The sequence below is a fragment of the Ceratotherium simum genome, chromosome 26, assembly GCF_057802395.1.
Source record: "Ceratotherium simum simum isolate JZ-2026a chromosome 26, ASM5780239v1, whole genome shotgun sequence".
Lineage (NCBI taxonomy): Eukaryota > Metazoa > Chordata > Mammalia > Perissodactyla > Rhinocerotidae > Ceratotherium > Ceratotherium simum.
This window is the reverse complement of record NC_141925.1, coordinates 24,469,507-24,488,267: the sequence shown is the minus strand read 5'-3', so window position 1 is coordinate 24,488,267 and position 18,761 is coordinate 24,469,507. Positions and strand designations below refer to the sequence as shown.

Below are 18,761 nucleotides of genomic sequence, written 5' to 3'. Positions count from 1 at the left end.
TTAAGGAATGGATGGGAATAAAAACACCTCAACGCAGCATCCTTCAGACTCAGAGACCCCCAGGTCCTTCACGGCAGTAGGAGGGCGGGAAACTCTAGGTATACATGAGGTGCCTGTAGATCCTGACTCCGCTGCAAGACCGTCCCGTGATTCCGGCTAACTACTGTAGCAGCACTGAGGTAAGAGCACTTGTCCCCTTTTTACAGGTCAAGAAATGGTCCCAAGGCCGTCAGTGACCCTCCTCAAGGTCACATAGTTAAGAAGAGGCAGGAACCTTCTTGTACTAGGTGTCAGAGTGGCTGTAGGATTTGAAGAGGGTGGGGAAACACTGCCTCTCTGAAAACCCACCTCGAGCCCAAGGATGCCCCTGCCCCTGGCCTTCAGGCTGCCTGGCCCCTCCTGGCCTTCCCTAAGCACCGGTCATTCTCTTTTTCTCCAGGTTTTTATGCTCCTGGCTCCCCTTCCTATGCGACTTCACAGAACAGCCTGTTGGAGTGAGAAAGGACTTCGGGGATTGGCTGGTTCAAGCCCCTCATTCAATCACCAGGAAACCAGGCCCAGTGACTTGGCCAGGGTCACGCTGCAGGTCAGAGGCCCAGCCAGAACCAGACGAGCCTCCAAGCTGCTTCTAACCCTTTCATGCTGCCTCCCTGGAACTAGGCCTTCCCGTCCTGAACCCAGCTGTCCTGTGGACTTCTGCATGACGTGGGGCCTGCTACCCAAACCATACTTTGGTCTCCAGTCCTGCCCTAAGATACGCCTCAATTAGCAACCCTACAATTTGCCTTTGCCTATTCAAATCCCATTCCACCTCCCCAAGAGAGTCAAAGGGCTGGGAGTTGCAATTTTGTGCTGCCCTCTAGTGGCAGGCTGTGGAAACAGACCCTGAGAGGTCCTGGCCTTAGGTAGAAGGAGTTAGGGACGATTTTAGAGACAATAGTGGACCTAGCTTCCTGACCTCAGGGCTTCACTTAACGGGAAAAGGGACCCAAATTCCTGAGTATTTACTATGTCCTGGGCCTGGGGCGGTTTATGTTCATTCTTATTTAATCTTCCCAGACGGTAGTATCTTTGTTTTATAGACAAGAAACTGAGGCTTAGAGATTTAAAAAAACAAAAGACAAAAAACTTGCCAAAGATAACACAGCTCCATGGGAATTGGCAAGGCTGGATTTCAAACCCATGTTTGCATAGCTCCAAAGCCCAAGGCGAGCAAAGCTACAAGAAGATGCTGAGTTGGGGGCAGGATATTGATGGTAGGCCACCACGACTTCCTGATGGAGGACCACAAACCCGGTCACGGAGTTGTGGCTTCACTTTGGATGATGTGGATTAAAGCAGGCAGAGACAGATTTTTATCTTCCCGGAACTCGCCTAGACACCCCAGTAAATTCTGCCTTCTGCCCGCTCCCTCTCCTACCTGACGTTTGATGATAGCTCACAGGTGTATTAAATTTTGTCAAATAGGTCATAAATTTGCAGCACGAGGACCCAATCCAGCCCACACACATGGTTTTTTGGCCAGTATGGTGTAGCCAGTACAGTATTTTCTTAAATTCTAAGTTATTTGTCAGCTTGAAAATTAGGAGATTTCACATACAAGCTCAACCTCTTTAAAGAAAGAATTAGAAGATCAGACAACATTGGGCCCACGTTCTAACTCCATGATGTTTGGCTGGAGCTGAGCAGCTGCCACCCACATTGGATGGGATGAACGTGAGTCCTCCAGCTCACGCAGTCCGCACAGAGCCTACGTCCTTCAGGTTACTTGCAGGAGTTTACAACCCCTGCTTTATCGATGTGAATTCACCTGACCCTCACAACATCTCCATGAAGAATGGAAGGTGGGTATTCTTATTAAACTTGCTTACAAATAAGGGCTCCGAAGGTCAGAGAGGTTAAAGGACTTGCAAAGGATCCCATAGCCAGTGTCTTTTGACTCTTAATCCACCCCACCCCACACACACACACATACACCCTGCTTCTGCTCTCTCGACTAACTCTTCCTGAAAGTAGATCAGCTCCACCAGCCCTGGCCCCAGGGAGGATGCGCTCACTCTGTCCTCTTACTTGGATGCCACCAGAACAGCCTCTGGTCTCTCCATCCGCAGGTTGGAGTGGTTCTGCAGCCCCCAGCAGAGGAGGGTGAAGCACAGCGGGAAGAAGACGCAGCCCAGTACGAAGAGCAGGGTCATGCCTCTCTGGGGTAGAGAAGGTGAGGAAAGATGGCTATGAGAACACCTCAGCACAGTGTCCCTCAGACTCAGAGACCCCCTTCACTCCAATAACCCAATGGCCCATGGGACCCATCCATCTGTAACCATCAAAAGCCACTAGGCGCAGCTCTTCCCTAATCTCTTTGGGATCCTTATTGCACTTGAAATATCCCCCATCCAGGGCAATTGCACTGCCCCATTCCAACAATTTCATTCCCTTCTCCTGTCATCCTGAAGCTGGGCTATACCTCCCAGTCCATCTCACACCTTAAAATTCCTTCTTTCTCCTTCAACCCTAATGATGTGCCTGCTCTTTCTTAACTCCACCGCTTCCCATCCTCTGTTCCCCTACCCTAAGCTCTTCGTGTCACTTCTCCCTTCTCCTAGGTCCTCACCTCTGAGGGGCAAGGTGGAGGCTAGAGAGGGAAGCTGGTGATTCTCATCAGCACCCAGAACTCGGAAAAAGGAAGACGGGTGTTTAAATTGTAAAGATATTTGAAATGTAAAAATAATATTTCTTTAAAAAGAAAAGCCAAAGCGTTAGCCCATTAAAAAAGAAAACTAGAAAGAAACAGTAGAATCCCTGAAAACATATATATTTACGTATGTTATTTTCGTCTGGAAAAGCCTCCCCTCCCGTCCACTCCAGGGAGGGGAGGGGTGGGGAAGGCCTAGGAGGGATGTAAGGAGTCTGGGTCTGCCATCCTGCATCCCTTAAGTGGCTTTGAGGGGACCTTCTCAGGATGTAAGGAAGGTGTCAAACTGCAAGGGCACGAGGCCGAGGTAGCTCCCCTGAGGCAGTTGGAGAGAGTGAGAACATCACCCTCCCATTGGCAGACTGGTGGAGGGTTTGGAATATGCCATCCTCCCATTGGCCCACATCTTGACACATGTGCCCTATCATATGCTTCCTGACGGGGGGAGCCTGCTCTGTGAGGGGCGGGGCGGGGGGCGGGTAGGGCCTTCTAATGCAGAATTGACCAATTAGAATTCGTTGATGGCTTGATGGATAGCTACGTTTCAGGGGCGGAGCTGAAAGAGGGGAAAGGAAGAGGAGGGAGGACGGAAATAAGAACAGCCTAAGTAGTTGTTGCTTTGAAAGGCAGTATAGGATAATAGTTTAAGACGGCAGTTTTTAGGGTGGGACCATCTGGGCGTCAAATTCAGACTCCATGAATACTAAAAGAAAGTGTAGGGCTCCATTTGGATGAAGTTCAAAACAGGCAAAATATCTTTGGTGAAAAACTCAGAACAGCGTTTAACTTTGGGGGGAGGTATTGAGTGAGAGAAGACCTCAGGGAGTCTTCTGAGGTGTTGGGAATGCCCTTACATTGATCATGGGTGTACACATATGTGAACGTTGTCAAGACATACTCTTAAAATTTGCATACTTTATTTAAATTAAGCTGGAATTTTTAAAATGCTAAACAAATTTAGCATTCCCTGAATGATGGTGAGCCAATCTCTCTGGACCTCGATTCTTCATCTGTGAAGTTGGGATAATAATAACGCCAGCTCAGTAGATGCTACTTATATAGCATTTACTGTGGGCCAGACACTGATCTGAGAGCTTAAAAATATCAAGTCATTTCCTCAAAACTTCATGCGTAGGGATTATTATTGTACCCATTTTACCGATGAGAAAACAGAGGCACAGAAAGGTTTGGTACCTTGTCCAAGGTTACACAGAAAGCAAATGAGGTAGGATTTTTTTCATTCATATTTTCTGAATGTATTGGTCTCTGTAATGTCAAGCAGATGTAGAAAACTCATAAACTTATTTTCCTAAAGGAACTGAAAGTTTAAAAATAAAAATAAACAAAACATCATTGAATAAAATTTACACATCTCAGCTACATTTTCAGAGCTTATCTCTGTTAACATTTCTTGCTTCTGTAGCTCCTCCATTTTTTCCCTTCCAGATAGGCCTCTGAAAAGTAAATTAAAGGTTAAACGAAGAGCAAGATAAGATAGTTGAAGATGAGGTTTGTTGTTGCCTAACCAGGATCCATTCTCACCATCTTTCTTATTTTTTTGGGGACTGAAATGTGCCTATTTAAAAAACTGTATTTCCCAGCCTCCTGCAGTTAGAGGTCTGGCCAATAGGATGTAAGTAGAAGTCATTATGTGGGGTTATGAGAAAAGCTCCTTTTTATTTTTTATTTTATTTTATTTTATTTTTTGAGGAAGGTTGGCTATGAGCTAACATCCGTTGCCAATCTTCCTCTTTTTGCTGAGGAAGATTGGCTCTGGGCTAACATCTGTGCCCATCTTCCTCCCTTTTGCATGTGGGACGCTGCCACAGCATGACCTGATGTGCAGTGCATAGGTCGGGCCCAGGATCCTAACCTTGGAACCCTGGGCTGCTGAAACAGAGTGTGCAAACTTAACCAGTATGCCACTGGACTGGCCCCAAATCTCCTTTTTAAAAGGGAGACAATGCAGTCACAAAGAAAGAAATAGAGATGGCCCTTAAAAATACAAAAAAATTCTGAACTGAGGTTTGAAACCAGGCAGCCTGTCTGGAGTCTGCCCTGTTACCTTCCCAGCTCCTGCGTAAGCTCATTTTGAGGATTAAATAGAGATAACACATATAAACTACTTCGCACAGGGTTCAGGGCCCGTTAGCTACTATTATAATGAGCACCCGTAGTATACAAGGCATTAAAATACGAATATACTTTCTATACATTCTCTCATTTAAGCATCACTACAATCTTATGAATAATCTTCCCATTTTATAGCTGAGAAAACTGAGTCTCAGAGAAGCTAAATGTCTTGCCCCAGGGTTGCATAGTTCATGGTAGAGCTAGGACTCAGACTTGGGTCAACAAAACTGCTGCCTTCCAAGTTGGGGGAAGAGAGGAGAGCAGGCACGGGGAAGGCAGAGGAAGGAATGAGGAGAGGCAGCCAAGTGGGAGACATTTTCCCCTCCGGTGCTGAGGGATGGTCATTCTCCTCTGTACCTGTGTCTTACCTTGGAATATAGACTGAGGAAGGGAAGAATCTGGGCCATGAGCTGGTGAAGGTCAGGCCCCAGTTTCATTGCAATTGGGACTCCTGTACATTTCTTTCCTTTGTTATCAATTTCTTCCCGTTTGGAGCAAGAGAATCCAAGGCTGCACCGGCTTGTCTGAGAAATAAAGATGAAAGGAGAAAAAGAAAAATAGTTGTTTAGAGAATGGCTTTCGACTTTTTTACAGTGATCCACAAGAGGTACCCTTTATTTCACAACTCAGCACATGCACACACATGCCGAACTGAGCCCAAACCTCCTCACAGTACTTACTGATCCTTATTGTGGGCAGTGCACTGTGGCATTTTCTAGATCATTTTTTTCTCCCAAAATGTTCATCATGACCCATTAAGCCAATTCCACACACACTTGTGGGAAACAACCCAAGTTGAAAAAACCTTGGTTTAGAGCAGTGTTTCCCCAATTTTTTTTTCATTATTGCTCCCCTAGGGAGGCTTTTTTAGACATTTTGTTTCCTAATCGTCACTCCTCATGAAATTTTGATAACACAAATATACTGCATATCTGTGCTTTATATATTAAAAAGAGAAAGATTTTTTTCGCCTCCCAAGAACCAATTTCTGCCCCTTGGGGGCGATATTACCCCTCGTATGAGACATCATACCAACTCATTTTCTGAGCCACCTTTACACACACCATCCCATCATCCAATGAAATAGTATTAGTCCCATTCTGCAGATGAATAAGCCAAGGCTGGGAAGTTACATTCATTTTTGAAGATTGAAATGGCTGGTAAATGGATTGGGAATCTAGAGACCTACCAAGATCCTAGCTCAGCCTCTTAATGATCTTCTCCAAAGCTTTGTTTCCTCACATGGAAAATGGTGGGATTGGTCCAAAGAAGCCTTCTCTAAACCTCAGGGTTTACACCACATACTAGATGTCAGGTCCTTTACAATCTATGCCCTTTACATATATTAACTAATGGAATCCTCACAATAACCTAAGAGGGAGAAGCCATTATTACTTTCCCTTTCCAGATGAGGGAATTGAGGCACAGAGAGGTTGTGTAACTTGCTGAGGCTCACACAGGTAGTAAGTAGCACAGCTGGGATTTGAACCTAGGAGTCTGATTTCCAGAGTATCTGCTTTTAACCATGTACTTTAAAAGGAAACTTTTTATCGCTACTGAAAATAGAAAACCAGTATCACTTGTTGTAAATAGAAGGAAACAAAAAATGAAATGTAAAAACTTGTTCTAACATTCTAACTAAATACTGTCACCTGCTCCGAATTCTGAGCTGGAGGCCTGCTCTCTTTTTTTAAAGAAAAGACAAGACAAGATAAGCACAGATAGAGAGGTGTTAAAGGGATTCTGGCAGCAAAATGAGACTTCCTCCTGGAATAATCAGAAGTGTTGAAAGGGAATTGAAAAGAGAATATCTGTCATGTGTGTTCACGGGCGCTCTTGCTAATCGGTGTACCGTCTAAAATAAACCCAAGATGGGATGCATTCCATACACCGTGGTCCCTTGTCTGGGCGTTCTAGGAGTGTCTGAACATCCCCGGGGAGGAAGAGAGACAACGCCAGCCAGTTCTGGCTTGGGGGTGCAGCCCCGGGCCCCCCACGCCTCTGGAAGGCAGCCGGCAAGGCGGGTGCGGAGAGGGCAGCGTGCGGTGGCGCTACCCAAGTGCCCGTCCCAGGCTCGCGCGACTTTGGCCGCTGCTCTCCGGCCCCACCTGGCTCCCCAGGTGAGTCTCTCACGCCCACACGGTCCTCACAGACCTGTCACAATTCACCCTGGGCCTGGAGTTAACCCTTTCCTCCTACTTCAGGCTCCTCTGTCCACATGCTGTCTTGCGCAGCCTCTTCACCCGGGTGCAGCGCTGCCGCGGCCCTGGGTGCAGGTGTGATATCATCGAAGGCTGTGAATAAGTAAACAATAAGCAGCCCGAGGTGGCCCGTTTCCCACATGATACCCAGGGAAGGGTCCAATTCCCCCTACCCGTGCTCTGGGGAGAGTCCAGGCCAGCGGGCCAGAGCATTTATTATTTAGTGCTTTATTGTACCTGTCCCAGCTTAGGTACAGTTCCAGGCAAGTCCAGTCCCACCCTTTATCCGTACAACAGAAAAAGCTGAGGGCCACAAAGGGTGAATTGAAGTGAGAAAACTAAGGGTCCAGGCCCTTTTTTTGTCTCCCATAGATTGGCTGTGTGACCTTGGTCAAGTGTCAGAAACTCTCTGAGCCTCTGTTGTATAAACACAAAGTCGCATTGCCTGGGCTCGAATCCTGGTTCTGTCACTCAGCGGCCAGGAGAACTTGTGCAAGTGATTTAGCTCCTCTGAGCCTTGGGCTTCCTGTCTATAAAATGAGGACAAGAGCAGAACGTCTTCATGGGGCTGCTGGGCTGGTGGATGAGACGTGTGCAAAGCACAGTTCCTGCGTGGCCCGTTGTAAATCTCCATTCGGATATTCTTTAGCAGTTGTTGTTGTTGTTATATTTTTTCACGAGCTCCTGTTCTATGCCGGGGACTCTACATACATTTTCTCTAATCATCACCAGTCTCTTATGTAATCCCTACTTTCCAGAGGAGGAAGACTGAGGCTCAGTGAGGTCAATTGACCTGCCCAAGGTCACACAGATGCACTGTGGCAGAACTAGAATTCAAACCTAAATCTTGCCCAGTTCTAAAATTCTTTTTTAACTGGGTCATACTTTTTTCCCATCTATAAAACAGATGTAATGATTTCTGCCACGCAGATCTACTGTTAGGATTAAATCAGACAAAGTGTGTAAAGGCGTCTATTGATACTTGCTCTAGTTCAGCTCAACTTAGCTTCTCATTCCCCCAGGGTAATTACCTAGGCATAGGCCTTTCATTTTCATAATAAGGAGACTGGTGAACCTCCTCTTAGTCTCTGGGAGGCAATATTGTCTGATGTCCATGGGAGGGGCTGAAAGTATTAGATCAAAATCAGAACAGCCAGGTTCCCTGCCCACGCCCCAGCCCAGGCCTGCTGAGGCTGCTTTCGTCTTCTGGGTTTCTCTGCCTCTCAGGTCTCCCACCCACCCACGATGATTGGGAGCACACAACCCTTTTCTCGCTTTCCCAGGGGCAGTGCAAAACTGCCTCTGATAATATCTGACATCTCCAGCTTTGAACTTTAGGGAGAGGGAGGCCTTATAGTTATTCAGCTGTTGTGAAGTTGGTTTCTCCCTGCCTCCAACAAATGACATGATGTGGTAGAAGTGGGGCCCTGGCAAAGTGGGGTGCATACCTCACCCCTCCTATTGGCTTGCCTTGCAACGAGCAGGCCTGGTGCACTGTCCACCCTCCTGCATAATGCATGAGCCCATGGTCGGAACAGAATACCATCAGCAGTGAGTGGACCACTGCAGGTCATGGACGTGTCCAGAGACCTTGCCAAAGCTGACGTCTCTCTTTTGGCAGGAGTTGAAGAGAGGGAGGGAGTATGTGTCACCTGAGGCCTTTCCTGGGGCTGAGGTGGGAACTGGCCTCATCTGGGGCCTCAGGATTCTGCAAAGAAGATTGGGACAGACAAGAAGACACCCCCAAGAAGGCAATCTGACCCTGCCTTAGAATCAACAATGGTGACATTGGGGACAGCTAGACTCCTGTTTTCTGGGCTTGAAGTCCCCTCTGAGAGGGCTGGGGGTGGCAGAGGAGGTGGCTGGAACCCTCTCCGTGTGGTTGAAGGTGAGAGGGGAGATTTGGGAACCGGGGACACACACCCTGGCAATTTCTCTGGTTGCCTGGTGGTACAGGAAATTCCCAGGGGCAGCAGCTGTGGTGAGATACAGCGGGGTGGAGAACATAGACAAAGTAGCTATACGGTGACACCACTTTCAGGGGAACATGCCAGGATACAGCAATCGTGTATGAAGTCTGACATCTCTGCAGGGGAGGTGTGCTTACCTGAGTGTGCATATGTGCGTGTGTGTGTGCAAGCATTTGTGTGTAGAACCAAAAAGGTCAAGAATGGAAGTGGGAGGTCTGAGTGCCTTAAGAGCCAAGGGAACTAGGGCGTCTGGGTAACAACACTTCATTGGTGGAGAGAGTTGGATTCGACTCGTTCATAGAATCAGTGAGTACTCACTGGAGGCTCCCAAGGCCAGGCCAACTGCTAGGGCTTGGGATATGGAGATGAATCAGACCCAGGCACTCCCAGTCTAGTTGGGGAGTCAGGCACCAAAATAGAGAACTCAAATACCTGGTGTAAGGGCTAGAACAGCAGTACATGGTGCCCAAAGCAGCCACCTCTGCTTGAGGTTGGCAGGAAGACCTCCCTGAGGCAAAATTGAGCAGAGGCTTGAAGGATGAGGAAAGAGTTCATTGGGGGGAAAGAGGGGAAGGGTGTTCTGGGAAGAGGGAACAGCATCTGCAAAGGTGTGGAGCTGTGAAACCCTATGCACTGGTTCAGGAACGTCGAACAGATCCTATGGGGGGGACGTTGAAAGAACCGATGGGACACAAAACAATCTTATTTGTTTGTTTACATGTTATCTAATCCGCCTCCCCCAGTGGAAGTAAGCAACACAGGGCAGGAAATTTGTCTGTCTTATTCTCTGCTAGAGACCCTGAGCCTGGAGCAGTGCTTGGCACCCAGTGGGATATGTTGTGAATGGAAAAACGGAAGACAGGCAGCGTCCAGAGTGGATGGTGTTGACAGTCGGCTAAAGCATTTGGGCGTCATCCTGGAGCCAGGGGAGAGCCTTTGGAGGTTTAAAAATTATAAAAGGAACAAGATCTGATGTGGGTGGGAGGAAATCACTTTGACAGCAATGTGAAGGGTGAAGAGACCAGATGATGAAGTCTTCAATTAGGGCACTGTCAATAAAAATGAGTGGGGTCAGGCTGAAAAAATATTGAGGGTAATTCCATGCAATTAACAAGTAGCTTTGATTTTTACAATATCCCTGTGAGACAGCCCTTTCCCCGTTTTACGGATGAGGAAATGGACTCAGCGAGGCTCAGTGATTTGGCCGGTCACACAGCAAGTTGGTGGTGTAAGCCCGGGGGCTCAGTCTTCCCTTTGTAGCACCGCAGGACCCAGCATAGGATGAGAATCCGATTCGAGCGCTGGCGGCGGGAATTCGCCTTTTCCCTTTTCCGTTGGGTAAGTGAGGGAAAGGCCGACGTAGAAGAGCTGGCGGCCCCAGCGGATCAGGCAGAGGAAGCGAGGCGAAGAGAAGGAGTTTTGGGTCTCGGCGGCCGCCGTAGGAGCGGCGCTCTGTTCCCCATGGCAACAGGGAGAAGCAGCGGGAGGTTTCTGGGCGGCGCATCTTCCGCGGCGGATTGGACCGAGTGCGGCGCGGAATTCGCGAACCGCCCGCGGCCCCGAGGGTGCAGGTGATGGGGGTGGGGCGATGGAGGGAGCCTGGAGTGTGGGGACAGCGGCGGGGTGTGGCCTGGATCGGGCTGGGGCCTGCGAAGGAGGCCCCGCCCAGACTCCCCTGACCCCCGATCCGCACTTTCAGGTCCAGGGGCCATCGTTGGGCCTCAGTTTCTCCAGAAGGGAAATGGGAGGAGGAGGGTGGGCACCGCAGTCCAGTGGCCCCTCTCAGCCTCTGAGGCCCAGGACGTTCTCTCCTCTGCAGCTCCTGGACTGACTGGCGCTGTCCTGCCCCATGGACGTGAGTCCTAGGCCCCTTACCCCGCTCAGGAGCCGCCCCCTCAGCGCCCTAAACTCACCCTGACTTTGCCTGCCTTCGAGCCGAGCCCGGACTGGAGAGGAGGCTCTTTCCCCGACATAGACCCTTCCAGCCCAGGACAAGAGCTGTCAGGAAGAGAGTGCCAGGATGGACTTCCCACGGGAGGGCACATTCCCGCCATTCCTGGCAAGATGAGGAGTTTGCCAAGTAATCAAGGAGAAAAGGCATTCCAGGCAGAGGGAACAGCATGGGCAGAGACCTGGGGGTGAGAGAGGATCGTGAATTTGGGGAACTACTAGGACTTCAGTATGGCTGGAGTGTAGAGAAGGAGCGAGGGAGAGGTAGGCAGGGCTAAGTGTGGGGCCTTTGTCACTGAGATAAGAAGTTTGGACTGAGTCAGGGGGAGCCATTGATGGATTGTAAGGAAGGGAGGGATACACAAGGACAGCTAGTGTGGAAAGGGGCAAAATTGCAGGTTGAAAGATAGTTAGAGGCCAGTAATGTGGGCTGAAGATGGTAAAGTAGTGGCAGTGGAATCAGAGACAATAGACCCGCTTGGAGAGGCATTCTGAAAGGAAGATCAAAAGGTGTGGCAGGAGTTTAGAATGACCAACAGGCCCTTGATGGTGCTGCAATGGAGATGACAGGGGAAAAGGCAGGTTCGGAGGATAAGATAGTGTAGTCCTGTTGACTCTCTCCCCACCATCTGGTGGTTGTTCCTCCCCTTTTCCTAGCCACCTCCGTGTCCCTCCTGGTATTTCTGTGTTCCTGCAGTCCCTCCCCACCTCCTTGTCACCCCTTCCTCCTGTGCTCATCCAGGCCTCCTCTAGCCCATGGAATCCAACCCCGGCTCCTGTCAGCACTCCTTCCCTGCTGCTCCCCATCCCCGCCATCGTCTTCATCGCTGTGGGCATCTATTTGTTGCTGCTGGGCCTAGTGCTGCTGACTAGGCACTGCCTGCTGGTGAGGGACCTGGGGTTGGGCTGAAGGGTGGGGAAGAGGAACCCGGTCAATCTGTCCCCTCATCTGCAGGCCCTTACCTTAAGACTCCTTTGCTATTTAGTCCCCACATCTGTCCCTTTCGTGGTACCAGGAAGTCCCTCCCCTCCTGTCCCCAGCTGAACCTTCTCCTGCCCCTCTCCCAAAAACCAAATCTTGGCTGCTCCTACCTGCCGCCTGGCCCAGAGCCTGAGCGCTGCCATCTCCTAGGCCCAGGGCTGCTGCACAGACTGCAGCTCCCCCTGCAGGAAGCAAGGCACCTCCAGGCCCCAAGACTGTTGCTGGACCTGCGCAGAAGCCTGCGACTTCCCTCTGCCTAGCCCAGCCCACTACCTGGATGTCTGCTGCCCCCAGCCTACCGAACCTGTGAGTTCTCATCCTATCCCCCGAACCCCTGAGCCCTGATCTAGGCACCAGCTGTGCATTCATTTTTTTTGTTCAACAGTTTTATTGCTGAGTACCTACTTTAGGCCAGGCACAGATCCACATACTGGATCGGGTGGAGACAGCCAAAAACACAACATATCAGATACTTTCTGGTGATGAAAGCTACTTGGAGAAAAGAAAACAGGGTGACAGCTGGAGAAAGGTGATGTGTGTAACATGTAGGCCACATAATCACTTTTGAAAATGGTAGTTAAGAGAAAAAAACGAGCCCGTCACAGAGCTCCTTCTGTTCATTGAGTGAGTGCTATGTTCCAGATACTGCGCCACTTTATTGACATTATTAGTTTTCTTCACAACGCTGAGAGGTGGGTTGTTTTTAAAACCTGAGTATAGGTTTTTAAAGCTGGGTATAGGTTTTTAAAAACCTATATATATATATATTTTTTCTGATTACAAAAAGCATTGATTAAAAGTGTGCATGTATGGGGGCCGGCCCCATGGCTTAGCGGTTAAGTGCACGTGCTCCGCTACTGGCGGCCCAGGTTCAGATCCCGGGCGTGCACCGACGCACCGCTTGTCCGGCCATGCTGAGACGGCGTCCCACATACAGCAACTAGCAGGATGTGCAACTACGACATACAACTATCTACTGGGGCTTTGGGGAGAAAAAGGGAAAAAAAAGGAGGAGAACTGGCAATAGATGTTAGCTCAGGGCCGGTCTTCCTCAGCAAAAAGAGGAGGATTGGCATGGATGTTAGCTCAGGGCTGATCTTCCTCACAAAGAAAAGAAAAAAAGTGTGCATGTAGAAATACATAGAAAATATAATTCACTTTAAAAACCAGCTATCTGACCTAGGTTGCTATGTGTTATATATGTCCTTCATATACTAATATAGTACTATCACTGCTGTATTGTACTATTATTGGGTAAAATTATCACATACATTATTTCATCACAACTGCTACTTGCCCTTTCTAACTTGACGTCACAGCTTGGCCCCCTGTCCATGGCTGCCCATGTACATAGGTAAGTATTTTTATTCTTCTTTTGCAGGGGAATAATAAATTGGCTCAGGGAAGTTTAGTCACTTCTCCAGTGTTACACAGGAGAGTTTTGCATAGCAAATTGATCCATAGTGTGTTGAAACAGAATCCTCAGGGAGAAGCCTGGCTCGCAGAGGACAGGCCATTTTTGCATTTGTGGGTTTAAAGATGTTAAATGTAATCGACCACCTTCCTGGGCAATGTTTATTTTGGGCTCAGAGATTAGACAGCAAAACGCCTGTCCTTGAAGTGGTGACCTTCCCCCAGGAGGGAAGAGTGAGGATGAAAGACCAAGCAAATTCATAACTCGGGATGACTGTAGTTGGTGTAAATCCCTGGGAGATGTTCTGAGTTTCAAAATAAATTATGGGGCAAGGAGCGCTCCTCTTTCAAATAATCTGCTTCTGGTTTCCCAGTGGTAGCCAAGAGAAGGGGCCCAGGGCTGGGGCTAAGGGTATGAAGAGGTCCTAAAAATTAGGTCCTAGGTCCTGGGTCCTAAAAATTCCTATTTTGTAGGAGATGCTCAATTACAAAATGATTTCTAGCCCCCTGTCCTGGGGACGCCGCCCCCTTCTCTTCTGTCGGCAGTAAGGGAATAGGAAGGGAATAGTCGGGGGCTTTTCCTCCTTTCTGCGAGTGAGCATGAAGTGAGCTGTGCTGTTGGGAGGGACTGGCTCCTCCCACCTTCCCCTCCAGGGCTGCAGGGAATGCCACACCTGGAGACCTCAGGCCCTCATCCTTCTTGGCTTCTGCCAGAGCTGGAAGGATTCTAGAATGGCAGAGGGTGGGGCAGGGTCACACTGTCCTTGAACTGTCTTTCTACAAGGTACCTTAGTCTCTCTGTTCTCCGGTTTCCTTATAGTTACAATAACAACCACAAATATTACAAAGCTCCTGTCTACATTACAGCTGTAGAAACTGAGGCTTACAGAGGCTTGAGTGACTTGCCTGAGGCCTGAGCCAGGACACAAACCCGGGTTTCTGTTCCTCTATGGGGGGAAACCTGCCTGCCCTGCTCCTTTCACAGCATGTTGTGAGGATCTAATTCATTCATCCACTTATTTACTCTCCACTTATGTATGGAGTCATTGTTGAGGCACTGTGCTGGGCCCTGGGAGCTCAGTGGGAAGGAGACAGACACAGTACCAGCCCTCACAGGGCTTACATTCTGGAGGACAGAGGAAATCAGTAGGCAATTATAGTAGAGTGTGAGAAACGCGATGCAGTGCGGTGGTCAGGTCTCAGACCTGTGTGTGACCAGAAGCAGGTCTGAGGCTTAAACAGAAAGCCAGGCATCCAGGCCCCACGCTTAGTTGGTCTGGGTTGGGATTGGAATCTGAATTTTAACAAGTTCTCACATGACTCTGATCCACACCAGCATTAAGAACTACTGCTAAGGGGGAAGAGAGCTATGACAAGAATAGCTCCCTTTGAGTGCTCCCTATCTATGCACCAGGCATCGTTGTGCTTAGTTCTTCCCACTGATTCCCCACAATGACCCTATGAAGTAGCTGATATATTTGTTTCAGAGATGAGGAAACTGAGGCTCAAAACATGAACTAGCCAAACCTGGCCCTGAAGTAGATTCAAACCTGGGCCTGAGCTCTAACCAGTAAAGATGGCTGGCCTTCAAAATCAAAGGGAAAGAAATCAGGGTGAAACACTGCAGGGCCTAGAGAAGCGCAAGGGTTAACAGTCATGTGGTGTCCTTGTTTAATGTACTTAAACAGCAGATTCCTTCCAGAAGCCACATGGCTGCCTGTGAGAGACGAGAAATCCATTAGCCAGTTATTAACGACCAGATCTGAACCCTTCCAGTAGCCGGAGCCAAGAAAATGCTTTTAATCCCCTCTTCTCTGAGGTGAGGGCAGCAGAGCTTCTCTCAGTTAGCAGTTCTACACGCACGATGACGGTGCGGTCCTCCAGAAACCCACAGAGCCGACTTCATCCCCAGTCTGCGATTCCCCAGAGACGCCCCAAACCACACCCTTATCAAACACAAGGAAGCCACTTCGCTGTCTCGCACCGTGACACTTCTAGCCTGCTCCTCGCACCAGCCCGATTCAGACCCCACTTCCTGTGGGTGGCAGATCCCCTCCCCTCACTGGAGCCCCTAGTGATATCCAATCTCACCAGTCATCTGACACCGCACCCCGAAACCTCAGCTGTTCGAAAGGTCATTCCCCTATTCCTGGCTTGGCCCAGTGTCTGATTGAACTGTGCAACTGTGACTGTCACTAGCTCTGCTTCGGGCCTCAAGGAGCCAATCTTCTGTCACACACCCCGGGTGTGCCCCACTCCAGCCACTTGGCCTGCCTCCAGTCCATGCCTGAAGCAGTCGCAGATCATCCCGGCCCCGGGGCAGGAGAGGAGTGAGTTGGAGTGGGCCGGTTCTCCCATCCTGGCTCTAAGAACATGCTGTTCCTATTCCCCAAGAGACAGACCTTCTGTTTCCCCTGGGAGCTGAGAAATCTTCTTTTTTCCTTTTTTGCCTAAAGAGGGAAAAATGATATGCTCTCTTTCATCCATTCATTCAACATTCATTGCTGAGTGTGAGTCCCCGTGCTACCTCAGTGGAGACGTGAGATGAACTGTCCCTGCCCTAGCAGACCCGGAAAGCAGCTGATATTCCGGGCCCTGGGGGCTAGTGGGTCCAGGGGATCTCAGGACTGGAAGCAGGCAGGCCCAGGGCCATCCAGCACCTTCCCTAGTTGTGTTCCTTTGGGCAATCACTCCCCTCTGTGAGGCTCCATTTCCTCTTTTGTAAAGAGGCCCCCCTACTCAAGCTTCTGATAAGTAAAAGAGATGTAACTCTTTTTAAAACATTAAAAATTTTTAAATATGCAAATTATCATTTTTAAAGAAAACGAGAAAGATTTTTTAAAATCATTCATGAATGCAGTTTGTGCCTTGCATAGGGTAGCTGTTCATGCCAAGGAAGAAATCCACAAAACGAGCAAGTTATTTTCATCATGGACAGAAAATGTGTCCGCGCTTTCCCTGTCTACTGACTTTGAATTGCACGAGGCCATGAGGATATAGTAGAACCATCTTTGAGCTGAACATTGGGACCTAGTGTGAGACCAGGGCCAGCTGATCTCTGGTCCTCAGGCTCCTCACTATAAAATGGGAAGAAAGAAAAGAACCCGCTGAATAATTTCTTCCAGCTCCTGCACTCAGCTGTTTGGAACGTTGCCTCCTTGCTGATTTCTCAACAACACAGGGAATTGATTTGTTCCCAAGAATGGTGGATGGTACCCTCTGTTCCACTGGGCAAATGGGACTTTCCAGGCCTCTCTGTTCTCTTCTCCCCTGAGAGGGAAACAGCTTCAGGCTCTGGTCCGCTTTCCTCCTGCCCACCTTGCTCACCCCTTTCTCCTCTCCCTCAGGGTTGGGCCCCTCGCTGCCCTCGCTGCTGCCCACTCTGCGACTGTGCCTGTGCATGCCAGCTTCCTGACTGCCAGAGCCTCAACTGTCTCTGCTTCGAGATCAAGCTCCGATGAGGACCCAGAGTCCCTGCCCTTTGGGGAGCGGCCAGCCCCCAGGGCCCACATGCCCTCTTCCCTGAGGGGCCTCAGGACACTTTTCTCCAGGCCACTGGAACCACACATGGCCTGGCCAGCTCACCAGCCTGGGAACCAGCAGTGGAGAGCCTGGCTCCCTGCAGGGCAGGACTCAGAGAGCCCTTGGCTGGCTGGACTGCAGCCCCTTTGGAGGGCCAGAAGAGAGAGGGGCTAGTGCTCTGGCAGATGCCCCTGCCCCCCACTCCCCCTCCCCAAGTAATCTATTATATTTGAAGGTGAGGGCAGGGGACACTGCTCACCACAGACAGCATTATGGGAGGAGCTTGGGCCTTGAATTTCAGGATTTGGGGGTCCCCCAGCCACACCTGGTCCATGGATTCTTGGTTATTTTGAGGTATGAGCATTGTGCCTGCATCTGCTCTCTCTCTAAAGAAATGGCTCCAGAGAATCACAACAGCCACCATCAAGGCCCAGAGTGGGGGGGGGGGTCAGAGAAGGAGGCAGGGACCACCACACCATCTGAGTCCCCTTACCCCCCTTCCCTCCTCACAGATTTCTGTCCAAAGATTTCTCTTGACCTTTTGAGGGCCTCAGTCTGAATTTCCAAGGAAGAAATTTCTTCTGAAGTACCGGTGAGTGGGCAGGGGGCCCTCCTCCCCACCCCCCAAATAGGGCAGGCCCACAGCTTCCTCCCCCTCCCCTCATTTTAGGCCCCACGCTGGCGTGAATGTCAGGGGCTTCAGGTTTCCCTAAATATAGGTCCCTGCCAGGGGATCTGTGGCGAGGAAAGGGCAGGGGTCACTGGAGATTGTTGGGGACATTGGCTGGGGGGAGGGCAGGAGCTGCCTTATAACCCAGCCCGGGTAGGGCCGGGCTCACTCGCTGCTGACCAGGCTCTGCCCGCTTCTTCAGCCTCCTCGCAGGTGGGCGCCAGCAGGACTGAGCGGGGGTAGGGTTGGGCTGAAGGGGTCCAGATTAGGAGAGGAGACCTGGCCGATAGGATGGGGGACTCGGAACGTATCTGGGAGGCTGACCAGCTCGGGGACGGATTTTATTTTGGAGAGGGAGGTCAGGCCCAAGGGAAACGTTTCGCAGGGACTCTGGCCCCGCATCCCCAGGACTTGCTTGGGCGGAGCGGTGACCAGTCAATTTCCACGTCGTCTGGCTTTGCGTCGCGGTCGGGGCTTCAGGCCGGTTCGCCCCGGCCGCAGGCGGAGCGCGCGTGCGCGGGCAAGGTCGGCCCTCTGGGCCCCGGGAGCCGGCCCGGCACCGAAGGGGCCCGGATGGGGCGGGGGCACTCGCCGGGAGGCACACCTGGCACTGATGTCGCCGCGTTCCCGCGCCCCGCCAGCCTGGCCTCCTTCTTGCGCTCCCTGTGCGTCTACTCGCCGCCCTGTCCTCCGCCTCTCTTCCGCCTGGGCTAGTGACACAGAGAGGGGTGGGCCCCGCACCCCAGCGCCCGCAAGTCCAGCCTGCGGACGAGGCCGGGAGACGCCGGACCTCCGGGTTCTGTTCCAAAGTGACACACGCTGCATCAGCGCAGGCCGGAAGCTGGGGCTGCCCGGGGCCGCTGGGCCGGGCCTGGGAGGGGAAGCTGAGCCTCCGTCTTTTCGGGGTTTTCTACCCGCTTTTCCCCCACCCCCATCCCCATCTCCTTCGGTGCCCAAAACCGGCTGAGTCACGGCGCCCCAAACCGCGCCAGGAGGGGGGAAAAAAGGAGAGGGAGGGGAGGGCCGAGGGGACCCGCGGGATGTGGCCCGAGTCACGTCCGAAGGGAACGAGGAAGGGATCGTGTTAGGGATCGTGTTCTCGCTGCTCTGTCCCCGCCCAAGCGCCGCCTCGGGCTTCGCCTTTCGGGGGCGGCCTCTCGCACGGTTCCGCGCCTGCAATTGGACGCCGGGGTGCCTCCGGCCCCCTGCAAAGGGAAAAACCCCACGG

The 18,761-nt window shown here is 50.8% G+C and overlaps 1 protein-coding gene across 5 annotated transcripts; it reads left to right on the top strand.

Moving 5' to 3' along the window:
• Positions 1–10,372: 10,372 nt before the first annotated feature.
• On the top strand, positions 10,373–18,661 carry LOC106803350 (uncharacterized). Of its 5 annotated transcripts, none has more exons than XM_087417279.1 (6): positions 10,373–10,567; positions 10,816–11,134; positions 11,689–11,832; positions 12,079–12,234; positions 16,689–17,098; positions 17,376–18,661. In XM_087417279.1, exons 2-5 carry the CDS (start codon positions 11,117–11,119, stop codon positions 16,800–16,802), a joined length of 432 nt encoding a protein of 143 aa, XP_087273405.1. In that variant the 5' UTR covers positions 10,373–10,567; positions 10,816–11,116; the 3' UTR covers positions 16,803–17,098; positions 17,376–18,661. The 5 variants fall into 5 exon arrangements, with proteins under 5 accessions (XP_087273405.1, XP_087273406.1, XP_014650045.1 ...); XM_014794559.2 differs by having other exon boundaries at positions 10,374–10,567; positions 10,816–10,851; XM_087417280.1 differs by lacking the exon at positions 17,376–18,661 and having other exon boundaries at positions 16,689–17,303.
• The last annotated feature ends 100 nt before the right edge of the window (positions 18,662–18,761 follow it).

Coding starts and splice junctions, on each gene's coding strand:
- LOC106803350 (XM_087417279.1), top strand. Junction 11,833..12,078: donor TGACTAGGCACTGCCTGCTG/GTGAGGGACCTG, acceptor GCCATCTCCTAG/GCCCAGGGCTGCTGCACAGA. Junction 12,235..16,688: donor GCCCCCAGCCTACCGAACCT/GTGAGTTCTCAT, acceptor CCTCTCCCTCAG/GGTTGGGCCCCTCGCTGCCC.